Source organism: Mustela erminea, chromosome 6, assembly GCF_009829155.1.
Source record: "Mustela erminea isolate mMusErm1 chromosome 6, mMusErm1.Pri, whole genome shotgun sequence".
Taxonomy (NCBI): domain Eukaryota; kingdom Metazoa; phylum Chordata; class Mammalia; order Carnivora; family Mustelidae; genus Mustela; species Mustela erminea.
The window spans coordinates 35,981,332-35,997,502 of record NC_045619.1 but is presented as its reverse complement, the minus strand read 5'-3'; the positions used below and the strand labels follow the sequence as shown (position 1 = coordinate 35,997,502).

The 16,171-nt window shown below is 37.4% G+C and overlaps 1 protein-coding gene across 4 annotated transcripts in view; it reads left to right on the top strand.

Annotated features, from left to right (window-relative positions):
* Positions 1–16,171, top strand: part of TMTC2 (transmembrane O-mannosyltransferase targeting cadherins 2) — a 437,531-nt gene that overhangs the window by 357,786 nt on the left and 63,574 nt on the right. For all 4 annotated transcript variants that reach the window (XM_032346873.1, XM_032346877.1, XM_032346875.1 and 1 more), the window contains one exon: positions 4,037–4,151. In XM_032346873.1, coding sequence (XP_032202764.1) covers positions 4,037–4,151 — 115 coding nt within the window. The remainder of the gene's footprint in view (positions 1–4,036; positions 4,152–16,171) is intronic.

Here is a 16,171-nt window from a genome sequence, read left to right as displayed (position 1 = left end):
CCCTTCACCATCAAAGACCAAGTAGCTGCTCCAACCCACTGAGCCTCAGCATGTGGCTCCGACTTGGTGGGCTTTCCATAGATGTGTACGTTCTTCAGTAAAGAGCCCCTGAGTCTCTCTTGTTACTATTGATCACATTCAGCCAACAGTCATTCAAAGACACTGTATAAAATGATTCACTATCCAGTAGTGATAAAGATGAGAGGAGTGTGGCACCTGGGTGGCTCAGTGGGTTAAAGCCTCTGCCTTTGACTTGGATCATGATCTCAGGGTCCTGGGACTGAGCCCCGCATCGGGCTCTCTGCTCAGCAGGGAGCCTGCTTCCCCCCACCCCCTCTCCGCCAGCCTCTCTGCCTACTTGTGATCTCTGTCTGTCAAATAAATAAATAAAATCTTAAAAAAAAAAAAAAAAGAATTGACACCCACATCCTCTCTCGGAATGTGGGGTCGGAAGGCCATACTGAGGCAATTCTGCTTTATACCCCCTTTATTCCTGTCTCATGAATAATACCATTCCCTTTTATTCTTTTAAGTGCTCTGGTTTAGATGGTAAATTATATTGCAGTGAACTAATCATAAGCAATCCTAATACTGTTGGGAAGCGGTCAAAGAAAGATTCACCAGGAAGGAAATGTTTTAGAGCTTAAAAACAAAAGATGCCCAGTCACAATAGGCAGGCAAGATGGACTGGTGATTGGGATGGGACAAGAGAAGCCTTCGAGCCTGAGAGTTGAGGATAAATAAGGATGTGAAACAGCAGGTTACATTAAGGGAGGCAGTGTCTGGTGGGAACAGTAATAGATGGGGCTGGTAGAAGAGTGACTTCAGGCAAAGTCTTCCAGAAGAAGTAAGAGCAGATTTTGTTTCTCGTTATTCCCCCAATAATATATCATGAGTGGCTCTTTGGATCATTATTAAGAAGAAACCTAGTGTGTCTTTGTTTCCCTATTTATGTTGGTTCTCTGTTTTGAAATGCTTATCGCTCCATTTTCCATCAATTCTGGGCTATATTTCAAACAAACAATCATTATATAACATACCAGAATAATAATTCACCTTCAACTTTGGTTCACATTTTCAAGTTTAGTGAAGGAAAAAAAAAAAGACACCAAACGGTCCACACTGCATAATATTTTATGTCTTTATCATAGCAGAACACTAATGCTGGAATATTGAGATCTATGGCCTGCCGAGAACAGAATGGGGGGAATTATGCAAATACCTAACTAATATGTTGTGATATTGTTTTTCTGAATGTTAATATGATGAATGAATTCTGTTAAAAATGATCATATGGGGATTTTTTCTGTTACTGTTTTGTAAAAATTACGTGTTTCATGTGGTTTAGGGACCTTGCAAACTGTCTATAAATTGCATTTTGGACAACAAAGCTGACAAAGCTTAAGAAAGTTTTGGAAATTATGATAAAAATTGTATATTCAATTTTATACAACTGGTTAATGTTATTATCCATTGTTGAAGTTGTTGCACATTAACGATGGGTTTGGCATCCATGAGGCTTGAAAGGCTTTGCCCTTGGGACATTGCACATAAACTGACCTTTTAGGCCATTGAGCCTCATTATCTTCAACACAGAAGCTTCTTGTCATGGTCCTCTGTTTCTATGTGGACAGTACAGATACCGTGTCCCTGTTTGCTCTTTCTTTTTTACCAGAGCTAGTGTGTCTTCTCTACCCTGTATACTCTGGAATAATGAGTTTTACTAAATAACCTTCATTATTCTCTATTCAGTTAATTGTTGCATTTTCCTACTATTAATACAGAACACATTTCAGAGTTAATAGCTGTCTGGAAAGGAAAAGTAACTGTCAATAAACTCCTACATTATCTTTTGTTTAAATATCACATAATTAATTAACATACTTATTAATGCTTTTTTACTTAGGTAGACATTCTTTGAAGGTAGGTAGCAATTAATATTATGTTTTAATTTTTAGAACCTGTAATCAGAGTAATTAACTGAAGAATAGGTTTAGTCTGGTATCCTTTACTAAGATTTATATGATGCGATATTACTTTGCATTATGCCATCGAGTGTTTAATTCTTGTTTCACTGTCTTTAAACAGCATTACTTTCAGCTGAATCTCGTATCAATATATTTATAGCTAATGTACACACAAGTTTCATAAGTAATGTGTTTTTCTGTTTATAAATGAAACCACAGTTGGCCCTTGAGCAGCATGAGGGCTAGGAGCACGATCCCCACAGTTAAAAATCTGTGTATAATTTTGACACCCCCCAAATATAACTACTAATAGCCTCCTGTTGACTAGAAACCTTCCTGATAACATAGACTGTTAACACATATCTTATCGATGTGTTAACATGCTGTATTCTTAGAATAAAGTAAGCTACAGAAAAAAATGTTGAGAAAATCATTAAGAAAGGGAAAATAGATTTATAGTACTGTACTCTAGTTATGGGGGAGAACCCTACATATAAATGGGTCCATACAGTTCAAATCTGTGTTGTTCCAGGGTCAACTGTATTTACAAATCAGTGTTCTTAATAATTATCTGACCTAACAATTATGTTTGAGACCTGAGAAAGGCACAGAATGTTAGGGGATAGACTAAGAAAGTGATGTACGATTTTTTATAGAAATAGCTAAGATGTCTCTAAGTCCTGGTCTTAAAAGTCGGCTTATCGTTACTCACCATTTCTTTGCAATTGACGTTTATATATGAGCAGAGTCTGTGGCTTATTATAAATTCTTAAAACAGAAAATGGCCTCTTGTGTTTTAAGGACTAGTCCTTTGGTTTAGAAGACAATTTGTAATATGTATTAGATAAGCAGTAAATAATGGGCTCCTTCAAACCACCACCATCAGGGAGGATTCACCATTTACCATTTCTAAATTTGTTTTTCCCTGTGCAGCTCAGGGCTTGCAAATCATTTTTATAACTTTTTCTCATATTGTTAAAATCTTGAACTTTAAGCAAACAGGAAACCCAAAGCAAAAAGAAATAATCATTAGCCCACAACTCAGCAAGCCCAAAAGTTACGTGAATGATTTCAGCATCTCTCTTTTATGCACTGATTTAGTTTTCATTTGAATTGCCTTTTCAGATAGGGCTTAACATCATTACTTTTGCTGTTACTAAATCCCCACCTATAAAATAAAGAGAAAAACAACCTGTTCTTTTTTTTTTAATATTTTAGTTATTTATTTGATAGAGAGAGAGAGAGATTACAAATAGGCAGAGAGGTAGGCAGACAGAGAGAGGGAAGCAGGCTCCCTGCTGAGCAGAGAACCCAATATGGGGGCTCGATCCCAGGACCCCGAGATCATGACCTGAGGTGAAGGCAGAGCCTTAAGCCACGGAGCCACCCTGGCACCCCAAAACTTGGACCAAATTCTTTTTTATTTATTTATTTTTGTCTTTATGGGTTTTGGGGATAACACTACATACCAGTTCTGGAGGTATAGTTTCAAAGAGTAGTATGGCTCTGTGTGGAATAATTCTAACCTTGCAAAGCTGACCTTCAAGTTATCTCAAAAATGTGAACGTGTTAATATTTGCTCCATGTTTATTAGTCAGTCTAATTAAGAGTAAGTAAATGCTCCGTGGACCTTTATATGTTCTTCCAATAATTTTAGTGCTGCTTAAGTATAACAAGTTTATACATCTCAATATAGATAGCCTTGTCTATACATATAGATCAGAGACAGAAGCTGTTTTAAATGACCAATAATAAAAATCAATTCAACTCTTAATTGTAATATATCTTTAGTTCAATAGTTTATACAGGATTTGTTTTTTAAGGGGAAAAAAAAATAACAACAAAAACAACTTTGTGAATATACCAGACAGATGCATTGGGATGTCCTGCAAAGAAGGTAATGGCATAGAAAACAGGACCAAGTAGCGAGATGTAGATGAGGAGCACACATAAATTTTAGCTTCAGATCATGTTTACCACTCTATTTTTCTCTGTAGTGACTTTATTTGTTTCTCAGGATTAGAGCAGTAGTTTCCCAGTTGAAGCTCACTTGGTTTTATACTTTGCAGGTCAGTTTCTTCTGGAAGAAGCCCGCCTCATAGAAGCAGCTGAGATGGCGAAGAAAGCCGCTGAATTGGACAGCACAGAGTTTGATGTGGTCTTCAGTGCTGCGCACATGCTCAGGTGAGTTTTGCCCCTGTGCCTTAGAAGACCAACACTGCAGCTTTGGGAAAGGAATTAGGTAGACTAAGTCCCTTGTCATACTCCCTTATTCCACGTTCTTTTTTTTTTTTTTTTTTTTAAGATTTTATTTATTTATTTGAGAGAGAGACAGTGAAAGAGAGCATGAAAGAGGAGAAGCAGACTCCCTGTGGAGCTGGGATCCCGATGCGGGACTTGATCCTGGTACTCCAGGATCATGACCTGAGCCGAAGGCAGTTGCTTAACCAACTGAGCCACCCAGGTGCCCCTTATTCCACATTCTTGAAGTGAGTTATGCTGTTTTACCACGCTAATGTCAGTCAGGAGTATTTTATTAGTTACAGTTTATGTGCACAGTATGTAGGGGATGTAAGCCTTCAGGACTCTGAAAATTACCGAGAATCATTTTCCTTTCCTTTCAAAAATCACTATAAAATTCAAAAAAAATAAAAAAATTAAAATTAATAACTGTTTAAAGGTCTGAAACAAACATTATGTTGATTGGTCAACTGCATCTCAGTATTTGTGTTTTATATTAATTATATTGAATATGGCATGTGAATGCACTTTATTATGTTTGGTGGTAGAGAGAACTGTCAAGTACAAATATACCTAAGGGCTAGCAAAGTCTCAAAATGGTGCTGTATTTAACATTGTTGCTATGTATGGAAACTATGTATCTTTGTAGACCTGTTAGTGCTTCCATTTTCAGAAGGATAGTCTGAAGCCTGATTATTATAATAGCAAAACAATTAAGTTAGATCAACAATTTCTGTTGTGACTATAAAAAGAAAGTTACTGCATCCATGAGTGGTGTTTTAGATTAAAGGAGAGTGGTTTTAAGAAACTCAAATGATTTATACAGTTTTTCTAAAAGGACTGTTTGTTCTGTTAGCAATATGTATACCCCTTCTCCCATTCTCTTACGTGAATTTCACTCAATTAAATCTTCACCTAAATGCTTCGTAAACTGACATCCACACTATGGGCTCTGTGTTTGGTTCTAGGAATAGGTTTATAATTATGTAGATTATTCTTACAAGGCAAGAAAAATACCAGAGGAATGGCTTCACAGTTCAATAGCTTTAACACTACTTTTCAAGAAAAGTAGTTTTGTTTACTTTTTGAGATCCTTTTAGATTTATATGCAGTTGTAAGAAATAATACGGAGAGATCCCCTGTACCATTTATTCACTTTCCCCAATGGTGATCTATGTAGAATGACAGTGCGGTATCAAAAGCAGGATATTGATAGTGATACAATCCATTGGTCTTATTGTGTTTCCCCAGTTCTACTCATACCTGTGTGTGTGTGTGTGTATGTATTAAGTTCTGTGCTTTTTCATCACACCTATGTAGGTTTGTGTATCCATCACCCTAGTCAGAGTATAGACGATTTCCAATACCACAAGCATCCTTTGTGTTGTCCTTTTAGAACCACATGGCTTCCTACCTAGCTTTTTATAATTTTTTCTTAAAGATTTTATTTATTTGTTAGAGACAGAGAGAGAAAACAAGCAAGGGGAGCAGCAGGGAGATGGAGAAGCAGACTTCCAACAGAACAGGGAGCCCAATGTGGGGCTTGATCCCAGGAGCCTGGGATCTTGACCTGAGCCAAAGGCAGATGCTTACCCAAATGAGCCACCCAGGCGTCCCAGCTTTTTATAAGTTTTAAATAAGGAATTCAAAGGCTGTTTGAGAAGGAAGTATACTGTGAGATTTTAGTTGAATGTGCTCACTCCACATTTAAACTTTTGCATTCCTAAAACTGATATCTATAAAGAGAAACCAGCATTCAATCAACTGTTGGTATATTTATAAAATGAACTATAGGCAGGGGTGCCTGGGTGGCTTAGTCATTAAGTATCTGCCTTCAGTTCAGGTCTTGATCTCAGGGTCCTGAGATTGAGCCCTGCATCAGGCTCCCTGCTCAGTGGGAGAAATAAATAAAATCTTTAAAAAAGTAAACTTCATTTGCATGACAGGCGTAGGTGCTGTTATAGGGAGAGGGCTGTCTCTTCTTCAGGAATAAAACACTGTGTTTTTAGTCACAGTAAACCATTTACAAGGAAGGATATGCACAAGGCTAATGCATCTTAATCTTAATAGATACTTTCCTCAACAAGGTATTTTGCTACATACTAAATCAGTATCTGAACTTCAAGGTCTACCAATGAAAACCCATTATGAGAAAGATACAAAAAAGGTCCTTGTTGAATATATCACTTCCAACTTTTTCTTAGTTACCATAGTGCTAGAAACCAGTGGAAAATTTTTGTTATACATTGGCAGTGTGGAAATCTTCAGGGTTTATTTTTCAGAACCTTCTTTCTAGCTTTCTGCAGTCTGCATTCCTCATTAATGTGCAGTCAGTCAGCGCTTTCCTAATACTGATTGCCATTATGACCACAGCAGCCTGACTATATCCTATTCCACTTGGTGGCAGCCCCCATGAACGTTTTCACTTAGTTTTTCTGTTTCTTGACTTTATTAAATTCAGGTATTTCTTGAGCACTTACTGTGCAAGTTGTACACCAACCTCTTCCCTTATTCACCAAGAGCATTGAGGACTTTGCTGAAAGGAGTAAGAAAGTTTACTTGCTTTGCTTTGATAGCAACCTCATCAAAATCCTTAGCTGGCAAGATCTTGCTTATTTATTATTACATGTAATTTCCTCTGGGGATACCAAACTATTATCAATTGACTTTGATAGTCTTCCCTCAGAGCTCTCTTCTTTTGCAAGATACTTAGGATATAAAATTGACAGCGTTTGGTGAGGTAAAGAGTATGAGGGAAAGAATAGATGTCTCCCTGGTTGTGTCTGGGTTAGCTGGATTAATGGCTACCCTTATGTCCAAAATCAGCAATTTAGGAAATGTCATAGTTCAAGAAATGGTTTGAACATATACATTTGACTTCCCCTTTCCTTAGCTAATTCCCAAAGAAATGACCCAAAGAATCTATCAATGAGGAAAAACTACTCACAAAAAAAAAAAAAAAAAAAGTCATACCACCTAAATGAGACCAAACTGGAAGAGGCAAGTTCCTGGGGCTAGCCACAAAGGGACAAATTTTTATCTTACTGTGAACTTCAAGAGGCTTAAAATTTGAGAAATTTCTAACAGACCCATTTCAACTCTCAGTTGTGGATAATGATCTTTCTCTATAGAATCAGCACATAGAAAGTTTGGAAATTCTGGATTTCAAATTGGCAGTTCAGGTAAGAATGACAAATCAGGTGTATCCAAGTAAGGAGCCCTCGTTTGGGCAGTGAGATTTAGTTAAAACCTAAGAGCCACTTAGAACATCCCTAATCCCTGTTATCAAGGTGATTCACAAGAACACTATGTGGTGTGGAAGTATCAGCGCTGTTCACCAAATATGTCGGCTCTCCACCTACAACACATGTAATAGGATTGTACTTTTCTGCCTTCCTCCAAGTTGAAGAACTTCACGGTTCTTAGTTGGATTGTGGAATATGCATGAACATGACGTATGTCACTTCTTTTTTTTAATATTTTTTTAATTTTTCTATTTTTAAAAATTTTATTTATTTATTTGACCAACAGAGATCACAAGTAGGCAGAGAGGCAGGCAGAGAGAGAGGAGGAAGCAGACTTCCCACTGAGCAGAGAGCCCGATGCGGGGCTCGATCCCAGGACCCTGGGATCATGACTGAGCCAAAGGCAGAGGCTTTGACCCACTGAGCCACCCAGGTACCCCACGTATGTCACTTCTGAACCAAAGCTGTAAGAATCAGTACTTGTCCCCTTTTCTGACTTGAAAATTGTGAAAATAGATCCTGAGGTTACCAAATGGGGACAAACCTTCCTACTCACCCACCCTCAGTAAGGAAGCAAGAAATATTGTCCTGATTCACTGAGGTTTAGGATATGTTTCTATTACAACAATGTAACCAACCCTAGCTCTGACACAAAACACATCTGGGAAAATGAAATAGGTACTTTGGAAGAGGAACGATATGACATTAGAAAAGATTCCTAAGAGATTAACAGGATTTCTGAGTTTATAATTACAGTGGAGTCAGGGCACAATTGAGAGACTGAGAATTTAAATAGAAGTTATAGATCTCTTCTCAGAATTCAATGTAAAGTACTAAAGATATCAAAATGATGACTGAAAGGATAAATGATTGGAGGATAAAATGAGAATATTGTATACACACTAATAATTACATATTGTTAGTATAATTATATATAGTATACAGGTATGTATATATGCATGTAAGTATATATGTGGTAGGTATATAGTATGTATATGTAGTTTTATTTGTATATCTGTAAATAAGTATATATAATTATATGCTGTATATGTGTATGTAGTTATATTTAGCATTTATACATATATATATATATAGTTTTCCTTGGTCTTGTATAAATAAATGTTAGCATAAATAGGAAATTTCTGATGGCAAGCATGGAACACATAAGCAGCTGTCAACAAATAGTGGAAATTTCGAAGCTAGAATGAAGGCCTTCAGTGATTGTATTGAAAGCAAAACTGCTGAAAATGCATCTGCTCCTAAACTTGTCTCATGAATGGGTCACACTGTTTAGTTGTAAACTAAAGAATATGCTTTTGCCAGTTAAAGCAGGAACAGGATTTATGAAAGAGTGTTCTGCAGCCACACTTTCAGTCTTGGGCTTGAAAGCACTCTTTATGGTCAGAAATAATACCCGACCATCTATCTGGCTCTCCCTGGGAGTTAGCAGCTTCTAAAGGCCCGAGCTCCGCCACTGTCACCCACAAGGAACCAAGCAGAGTCACATTCCTTGGATGATTCTCTTGGACCCTGCTGCCTCCCTCTTAGGCTTACTTCTGGCTTCCATTCCCTTGAGGTTGCATCTGATTGGTGGAATGTGAGTCATGTGCTGGAATCTCAGCTACTATAAAGTTTGGAAGAAGAGAGAATTTCTGGCTTGTGTCTTTCTTGGGAAGGTGGGATCCACATTGCAGCTAACTACTAAATATATTTTTAGAGAGGGTGATCACAGATGTTGAGTGGCCTCCCATGATGAACATTAAACTATATGTGATGACATTGTTAGTACTTCAAATAAAATGGGAAAAGTACTGGATGCTTCCGGATGAGAGTATTATAAAAAAGAACATCAGTTATCATCAAAGGAAAATATCAAAGGAATTCAAAATGGTAGAACTCAATTGACTTATAGCTATAGAGTTTTAAGAAGAAAGTATTGAATCAATTATTCTGTTAGAAGCATTTTGTACAGATGAATTTATTCAGTGGTCTCCTAGAACTAGAAGCTAGAAAGAGCAGAAAGATCCTTGATACCAGTAGGAATTTCAGAGTCACTAAAAACAAACCTTACCTGATTCATGGCATTCATGGGCTTTGGCAGAAAAAAAAAAAAAATGTTTTAATCCACTTACAGACTAAGGGAAGAACAAAGTCACATTTATTTAAGTATCTATCTATCTGGTACTATTATTTTGCATTTCATATCTGTCATTCTCTTTATTATATCTGCATTTATGTGATGTGGACAATAATATTCCCATTTTATATATGAAGATACTGAGTTTTAAAGAGAGTCCATATCTCCCACCATTGGTAAAGCTGACATTTGAGTTTAGTGTATTCTGGCCAAGTATAATACTGTTTTCACTGTGTCACTTTGGCTCCCTAATATCTTTCTAACTGGGTGACTACCCAGAGGCTGTGATTCTTGAATGTTTTGTTGGAGAAAGGATTTATAGAGCGATAGGTTATCAAATGTGTAAAGCCTAAATAGTAAGATCCTTCCAATATCATTAAATTACCTCTTTATGATAAATTTTAGAAAATAGATTTACATTCATAGGAGGGAGAATGTGACATTTGTGCTCTCAAGGGGATATTAAGTTTTTAGAATGGTAGTGTCTGACAAAGGACACACTTATAGCTGAGCTAAGCGTGAACTTATATGGTTTTTCCAGGACTAAGAACCCAGGTTGTCATTGCTCCCTAAGGTAGTAAAGAAAGCAAAACTGTACTTCACCAACTGGTTCCCATTGCTGCCCTGACTTCTAGAGAACAGAATGAACATATGGAAAAAAAAAAAAAATTGTTATCTTTAAGTTTCTGTGCTTGACACATCTTACGTAATTAAATATATTAAAATCAAGAATTTAAATATACTAATTTCTTTATAAATTCCATTGGATGTGACTTAAAATGTAAATTCTTAAGGGAAAAAGGAACCGAATCAGATTATTTCTCAAGGTAGATTGGGAGTGTACACACATGTATACACAAACACACACACGCACACGCACCCAAGTTGGATATATATTTTTTCCCCCTAAGCTCTCTAGGCCTTTCTTTTTTAATACTTCCAAAATTACCAAAAACCCCTCAAAAAGTCATTGGATTTTTTAATTATAAATTGTCTATTAGTTTCAATTTTTGGCCCAAAGGGGGCTTATTTCAACTAGGTTTTAAAGGGTTGTAAGGTCTTTAAAGCAAAGGGCAGTGATAGATGAGGTTAAAGGTGAGTGTCTTCCAACCCAGTGCCTCTCCAACAGTCATGTGTATGTGGATCACCTGGGGATCTTGTTAAAACGCATCTTCTGATTTAGTATGTTTGGGTGGTGCCTGAGGTTTTACACTTCTGACAAGTCCCAAGTGATACTTAGAGTGTGTGTTCTTGATTACCCCCGCAAGCAAGTTCTAGCTTGCCTCTCTTATTTCCACACCCCGCCCCGAACCCTTTCTCCCACCCAAGCATTACCAGCTGAACATAAAGAGTTATTTACTGTTTATGAACACTATAATAATTGGCATTGCCAATAAATATTTCCTCCCTTCCAATTTTCCCGGTACATTTCATTCTGTACTCTGTTTAGACATTGGCTTAACCTGTCCTTAGCAGCCCTGAAAGATTCGAGGCCATGAAAGAATGAGCTCACACTCTCATGGGGCACCAAGAAGTTTCTAACTCAGAGGAATCCTTTGTGAAATTACACCATCAGCCTAGTGTTTTCCTCTGTTACTTCTACATTTCTGCTTTACCTCACCAACTTTTATGTTTAGAACTGAGATGGATACCACAGATCATAAAGTTTTTTTTGATGTATTGAGAGAGAGGTTTTCACTTAAGATGGCTTGGTGGTCATAAACAATATCTTCTAGGACTTTCATTATAAGGATCTTTTCTACTTCATTGTTTTTATATATGTGTGTGACTCTAGTTTTGCCCTTTTAAGATTTTCCACACATTTTTATGTCCTTGTTTATCTCAATTCTACTTCTATTCCTAGTATACATTTATCAATTAGAATTAAAATTTAGTGCAGCTTTGAGTAACTTAAGCTACACTTCCGTTTAGCTGTTAGCAAGAACCCGGGAAAACTCAGCTACTGTTCATTTTACTTTCATGATATAAGGACAGACAGCTTTCTAGTTAGAAAAAGAAGATGGGGGGCGCCTGGATGGCTCAGTGGGTTAAAGCCTCTGCCTTTGGCCCAGGTCATGATCTCAGGGTCCTGGGATCGAGCCCCACATCAGGCTCTCTGCTCAGCAGGAAGCCTACTTCCTCCTCTCTCTCTGCCTGCCTCTCTGCCTACTTGTGATCTCTCTGGGTCAAATAAATAAATAAAATATTTAAAAAAAAAAAAAAAAGGCACCAGGGTGGCTCAGTTGGTTAAGGAACTGCCTTCGGCTCAGGTCATGATCCTGGACTCCCGGGATCAAGTCCCACATCAAGCCCTCTGCTCATCAGAGAACCGGCTTCTCCCTCTGCCCCTCTGCCTTTCATGCGTGCGCTCTCTCTCTCTCTCTCAAATAAATAAAATCTTTAAAAAAAGAAAGAAAAAGAAGATGGAGGAGAAGGACGAAGGAGGAGCAGAAGGAGAAGGGGAGGAAGAGGAAGGAGCGGGGGAAAAGAAAGCCTAGAAGTTATCTTAGAATAATTACTACGACTTTAATAAAATATTGTCTTTTATATGAGTCAAACAGTAGTTACTATCAATATGAAATAATTTTTTCATATGAAAATTTTTAATATAAAATTGACAATCTACAGTTGCTATTAATTGTAGTCTTCTAGCTGCAACTAGAGATTTTATTTTTTATATTTTCAAGGAAGTAATTTTGAATTTAGCAACCTTAATTTTCACAGAATGTGTTCAAATGTATTTAATTATAAATGATTCTCTTAATCACACTCCCTCAAACATTTCATAGAGTGTATTAAGTTGTTACTTCACAATATCATGGATTCCCAAATTTCCTAGATATATCTTTTCTTTTAAGAATTTGGGCCATAAACCTGTGTTCCAAAAGATACTTTTCTATTATAAAATAATGCCAGGGAGGGGAATTAGATATATGAAGTATATTTCTATATTTTTAACAGTTAAAAGTTTCATAGTCCCAGGTACAAAATGGAATTCTGTAGTAATGAGATAATAACATTTGTTTGTGACTTTCTTTTTTTTTTTTTTTTTTTTAAGATTTTATTTATTTATTTGACATAGATCACAGTAGGCAGAGAGGCAGGCAGAGAGAGAGAGAGAGGAGGAAGCAGGCTCCCTGCTGAGCAGAGAGCCCGATGCGGGACTCGATCCCAGGACCCTGAGATCATGACCTGAGCCGAAGGCAGCGGCTTAACCCACTGAGCCACCCAGGCGCCCCTGTTTGTGACTTTCATTCCTGTTTTCACTCTAAACACACCTTTTTTGGGATAGCATAAGGACTGAATTTAAAGACTTTTAGGGATGCCTGAGTTGCTCAGTCAGTTAAGCATCTGTCTTTGACTCAGGTCCTGATTCCAGGGTCCTGGGATCGAGTCCTGCATCGGACTCCTTGCTCAGCAGTAACCTGCTTCTCCCTCTGCCTGCCATCCCCCCTGCTTGTGTGCTTTCTCTCTCTGTTTATCTGATAAATACATAAATAAATAAAATCTTTTAAAAACATAAAATAAATAAAAAATGAAGACTTTTTTAAAATAGCACAATTCAGTAATTTCTTGGGAATCCAAGGTTTACATCACAGTCCAGTTTATACTGGAGGCTGTTTCTACTTCCTTACCTTTCCTGGTCCTGAGATGCCACAGAAGGGGTGAAGACAGGGAGGGCCCTATGTATATGACCAGCAGGAGTTGGCAATGAGATAGGAGCCCCCATATGCATCTCCGGTTGGTAAGTCTATTGTTGGTGTAGATGATATGGGACATAACTTTATGCTGACTCTTAAGGGTGGCATGTTAGATGGGAGTAGTCACCCATCTGGACCTAGTGCAGCTTCCTGGTATGAATAATTTGTATAACTCATTATCCCATTCCTGGCTTTGTAAAGTGTGTCTTGGTCAAAACACAAGGTTGTCTACATCTGGCCTGGGAGATTTCTTGGCAAAGCCAACTGCTTTTCCCCTTTACCCACTTTCTGAGTCTTCTACTTGGACACATGGGAAACTTATGGTTGCCCTCCAAACCTAATTGTGACTCTTCCCTAAAAACAGGAGATGGTGGGGTAAGGAGGTGAGTATCCAGCACTCTTCTCACTCTCCCTCATTCCCTATTTCTTTGCCTTTCCTCTCTGTTCCTCCCCTTCTCCCTTTTTGGGGTACACGATGCAAACCACAATAGTGTGTTTCATTCTGTTCTTAAAAAACTATCTGCTCGATTTAGCCTAGTGAAGGGCACTTTTATCAATATGGGGGATGGAGGTAGGCGGGAAGTAAAACCTGTTATTGCAAACATCCTCCACATTTCTTCCCTTTACAGATCTCATCTCTTACACTTAAATTGTGGCTTTTTTTTTTTTTTAAGATGTTATTTATTTGACAGAGAGAGAGGCAGGCAGAGAGAGAGGTGAAAGCAGGCTCCCTGCTGAGCAGAGAGCCGGATGCGGGGCTCAGTCCCAGGACCCTGAGATCATGACCTGAGCCGAAGGCAGAGGCTTAACCCACTGACCCACCCAGGTGCCCCTAAATTGTGGCTTTTAAACATTATAATCAAAAGGCATGTTTTCTTCCTTTCTTAGTATTTGATGTAGAAATTGTTGGGGTAAACTGCCACCGAACAATGTATCCCATATCGTTTGACAGTATCTTAGTATATACAAAGATATCAGCACGATCCTGTGGTTCAGATACTTAGCTGTGGAGTCTGTGACCCAGATCTCTCATTTTCCAGCTATGTAACCTTGGGGGAGTTGTCAACCTCTCTAAACCTCATTTTAACCATCTGTAAAATGGGAATAGTAATAGCACTTACTTCATGGTGTTTTTGGAACATGGAGTAATCAATTCCTGGTATTTTGTAAGTGACACATAGGTAGAGGGTTTAGAAGTTTTCTGTCTCAGAGAAGAGATAGTGAAGAAAGAAAGGATAGGGATATTCAGGAAAAATTACTCATTAGTTTCTCTAAATAAATTCTATCCTGATAGTTTTGGCAACCTGAGTCCTGCGGTCTGTGCTAACAATTCAGTGGTTGAGGTTCTTGAGAGTTCAAGAATCCCCTAAGCAACTAGCAGAATATTGTTAATTTCCTTAGTTTTCAAATATTGATTAATGATTCCATCATTTTTGCAATGAAGATGTATTAAGCACTCCCATGATGCTTCTTGCAGGCGAGTATAAAATACAGCATACCCTGTAAAGTGAACATGGACAGTCCATCATGAGTTTTCTCTCATCTAGAAAATAAAACAAGAATAGTAAATGAACATTCAGTGGGTAGAATTGACATACTCTTTCCCCTACTGTCCTAGAGTGAAAATTAATTTTCACAGTTATATGACAAATCTAATAAACTCTACTTTTTTTCTATTTCATTAGAATATCAATTCTACTTCTAGGTTAAGAAACTAAGCCTTCTAAACTAGATATTTCCCTTGGAAATTAAACCACTAAAGACAAAGAAGACTTTAAAAATGAACAAACATTTTGGGGGAAAAAACCTTTTTTTTTTTTTTTAGTTTTATTGATTATTATTTTAAAGGCATGTCATCTAGCGAATTCCTCAGTTTCTCTTTGATCCGTGTCTACCTGATGAATTTGGGTATCCATAAAGATGAATATTAATGTTTGCTATGCTTTCCATGTTAGACATCTATTGGTTGATTTTGCTTCAAAGTAACTTAACTTCTTTGTAGTATTAAGTTACTCTAATTTCCTACCTCCCTGCCTTTTATTTTCCTCTGGAGAAAACCCTTCCAGGGCATGACCTAATGAATTCTGGTTCAAATTTCCAAATGAATTTGAACCAAAATGATTCTCTAATTTGGTGGAGGGAACCTTCATTAAATACCCTAGCAAGGGAATTTTTACTGTTTCATACCAGACTAAAGTACTTTTCTTGACATATTGAAATTGAACTTCCAACATTTATGAGAATATAAATTGCAACAGCACGTTGTAACTGTCATGAGTCCAGTAGAGCCTTAGGTCAAGGATTTTTACTTTCTCTGTAACCCCGTTAAAAATAGCAGTGTTTCTAATTATTTTTCCTTTAAAAATTAGAAAAATATGTCCTGGTCTCCAGAGAGATGTTATCTTCAGTTATTCCTATTATTTATATGGTTGCATAGGATATGTCTTTATAGTTTTTATTCGCACTTGACCAAAGTGCAAATTCAATTTTATAGGCTAGTGTACCTCCTCTTTTAAAGCCTGAATGTGATTTTCTAATTGAGGGAGTTAATTTTTGTTTCTCCTCTTTATTCCTGACCTCTCTGTCATCTTCTCACCTCAAAACTTCTTCCTTCCCCCCACTCCTGCCTGCCGTTTTGGTATTCATTTATTTTGTATTCAGGCATAATTAACATACAGTGTTATGTTAGTTTCTGGTGTACAATATAGCGATTAAATATAATGATTAATCATTTCTGTACATTAGTGCTTTTCAAAATAAGTGTACTCTTAATCCCCTGTATCTATTTCACCTTTCCCCTACCCAGCTCCCCTCTGGCAAGCACCAGTTTGTTCTCTAAAGGTATTTAAGTGTATGGGGGTGTGGTTGTCTCTGTTTCTT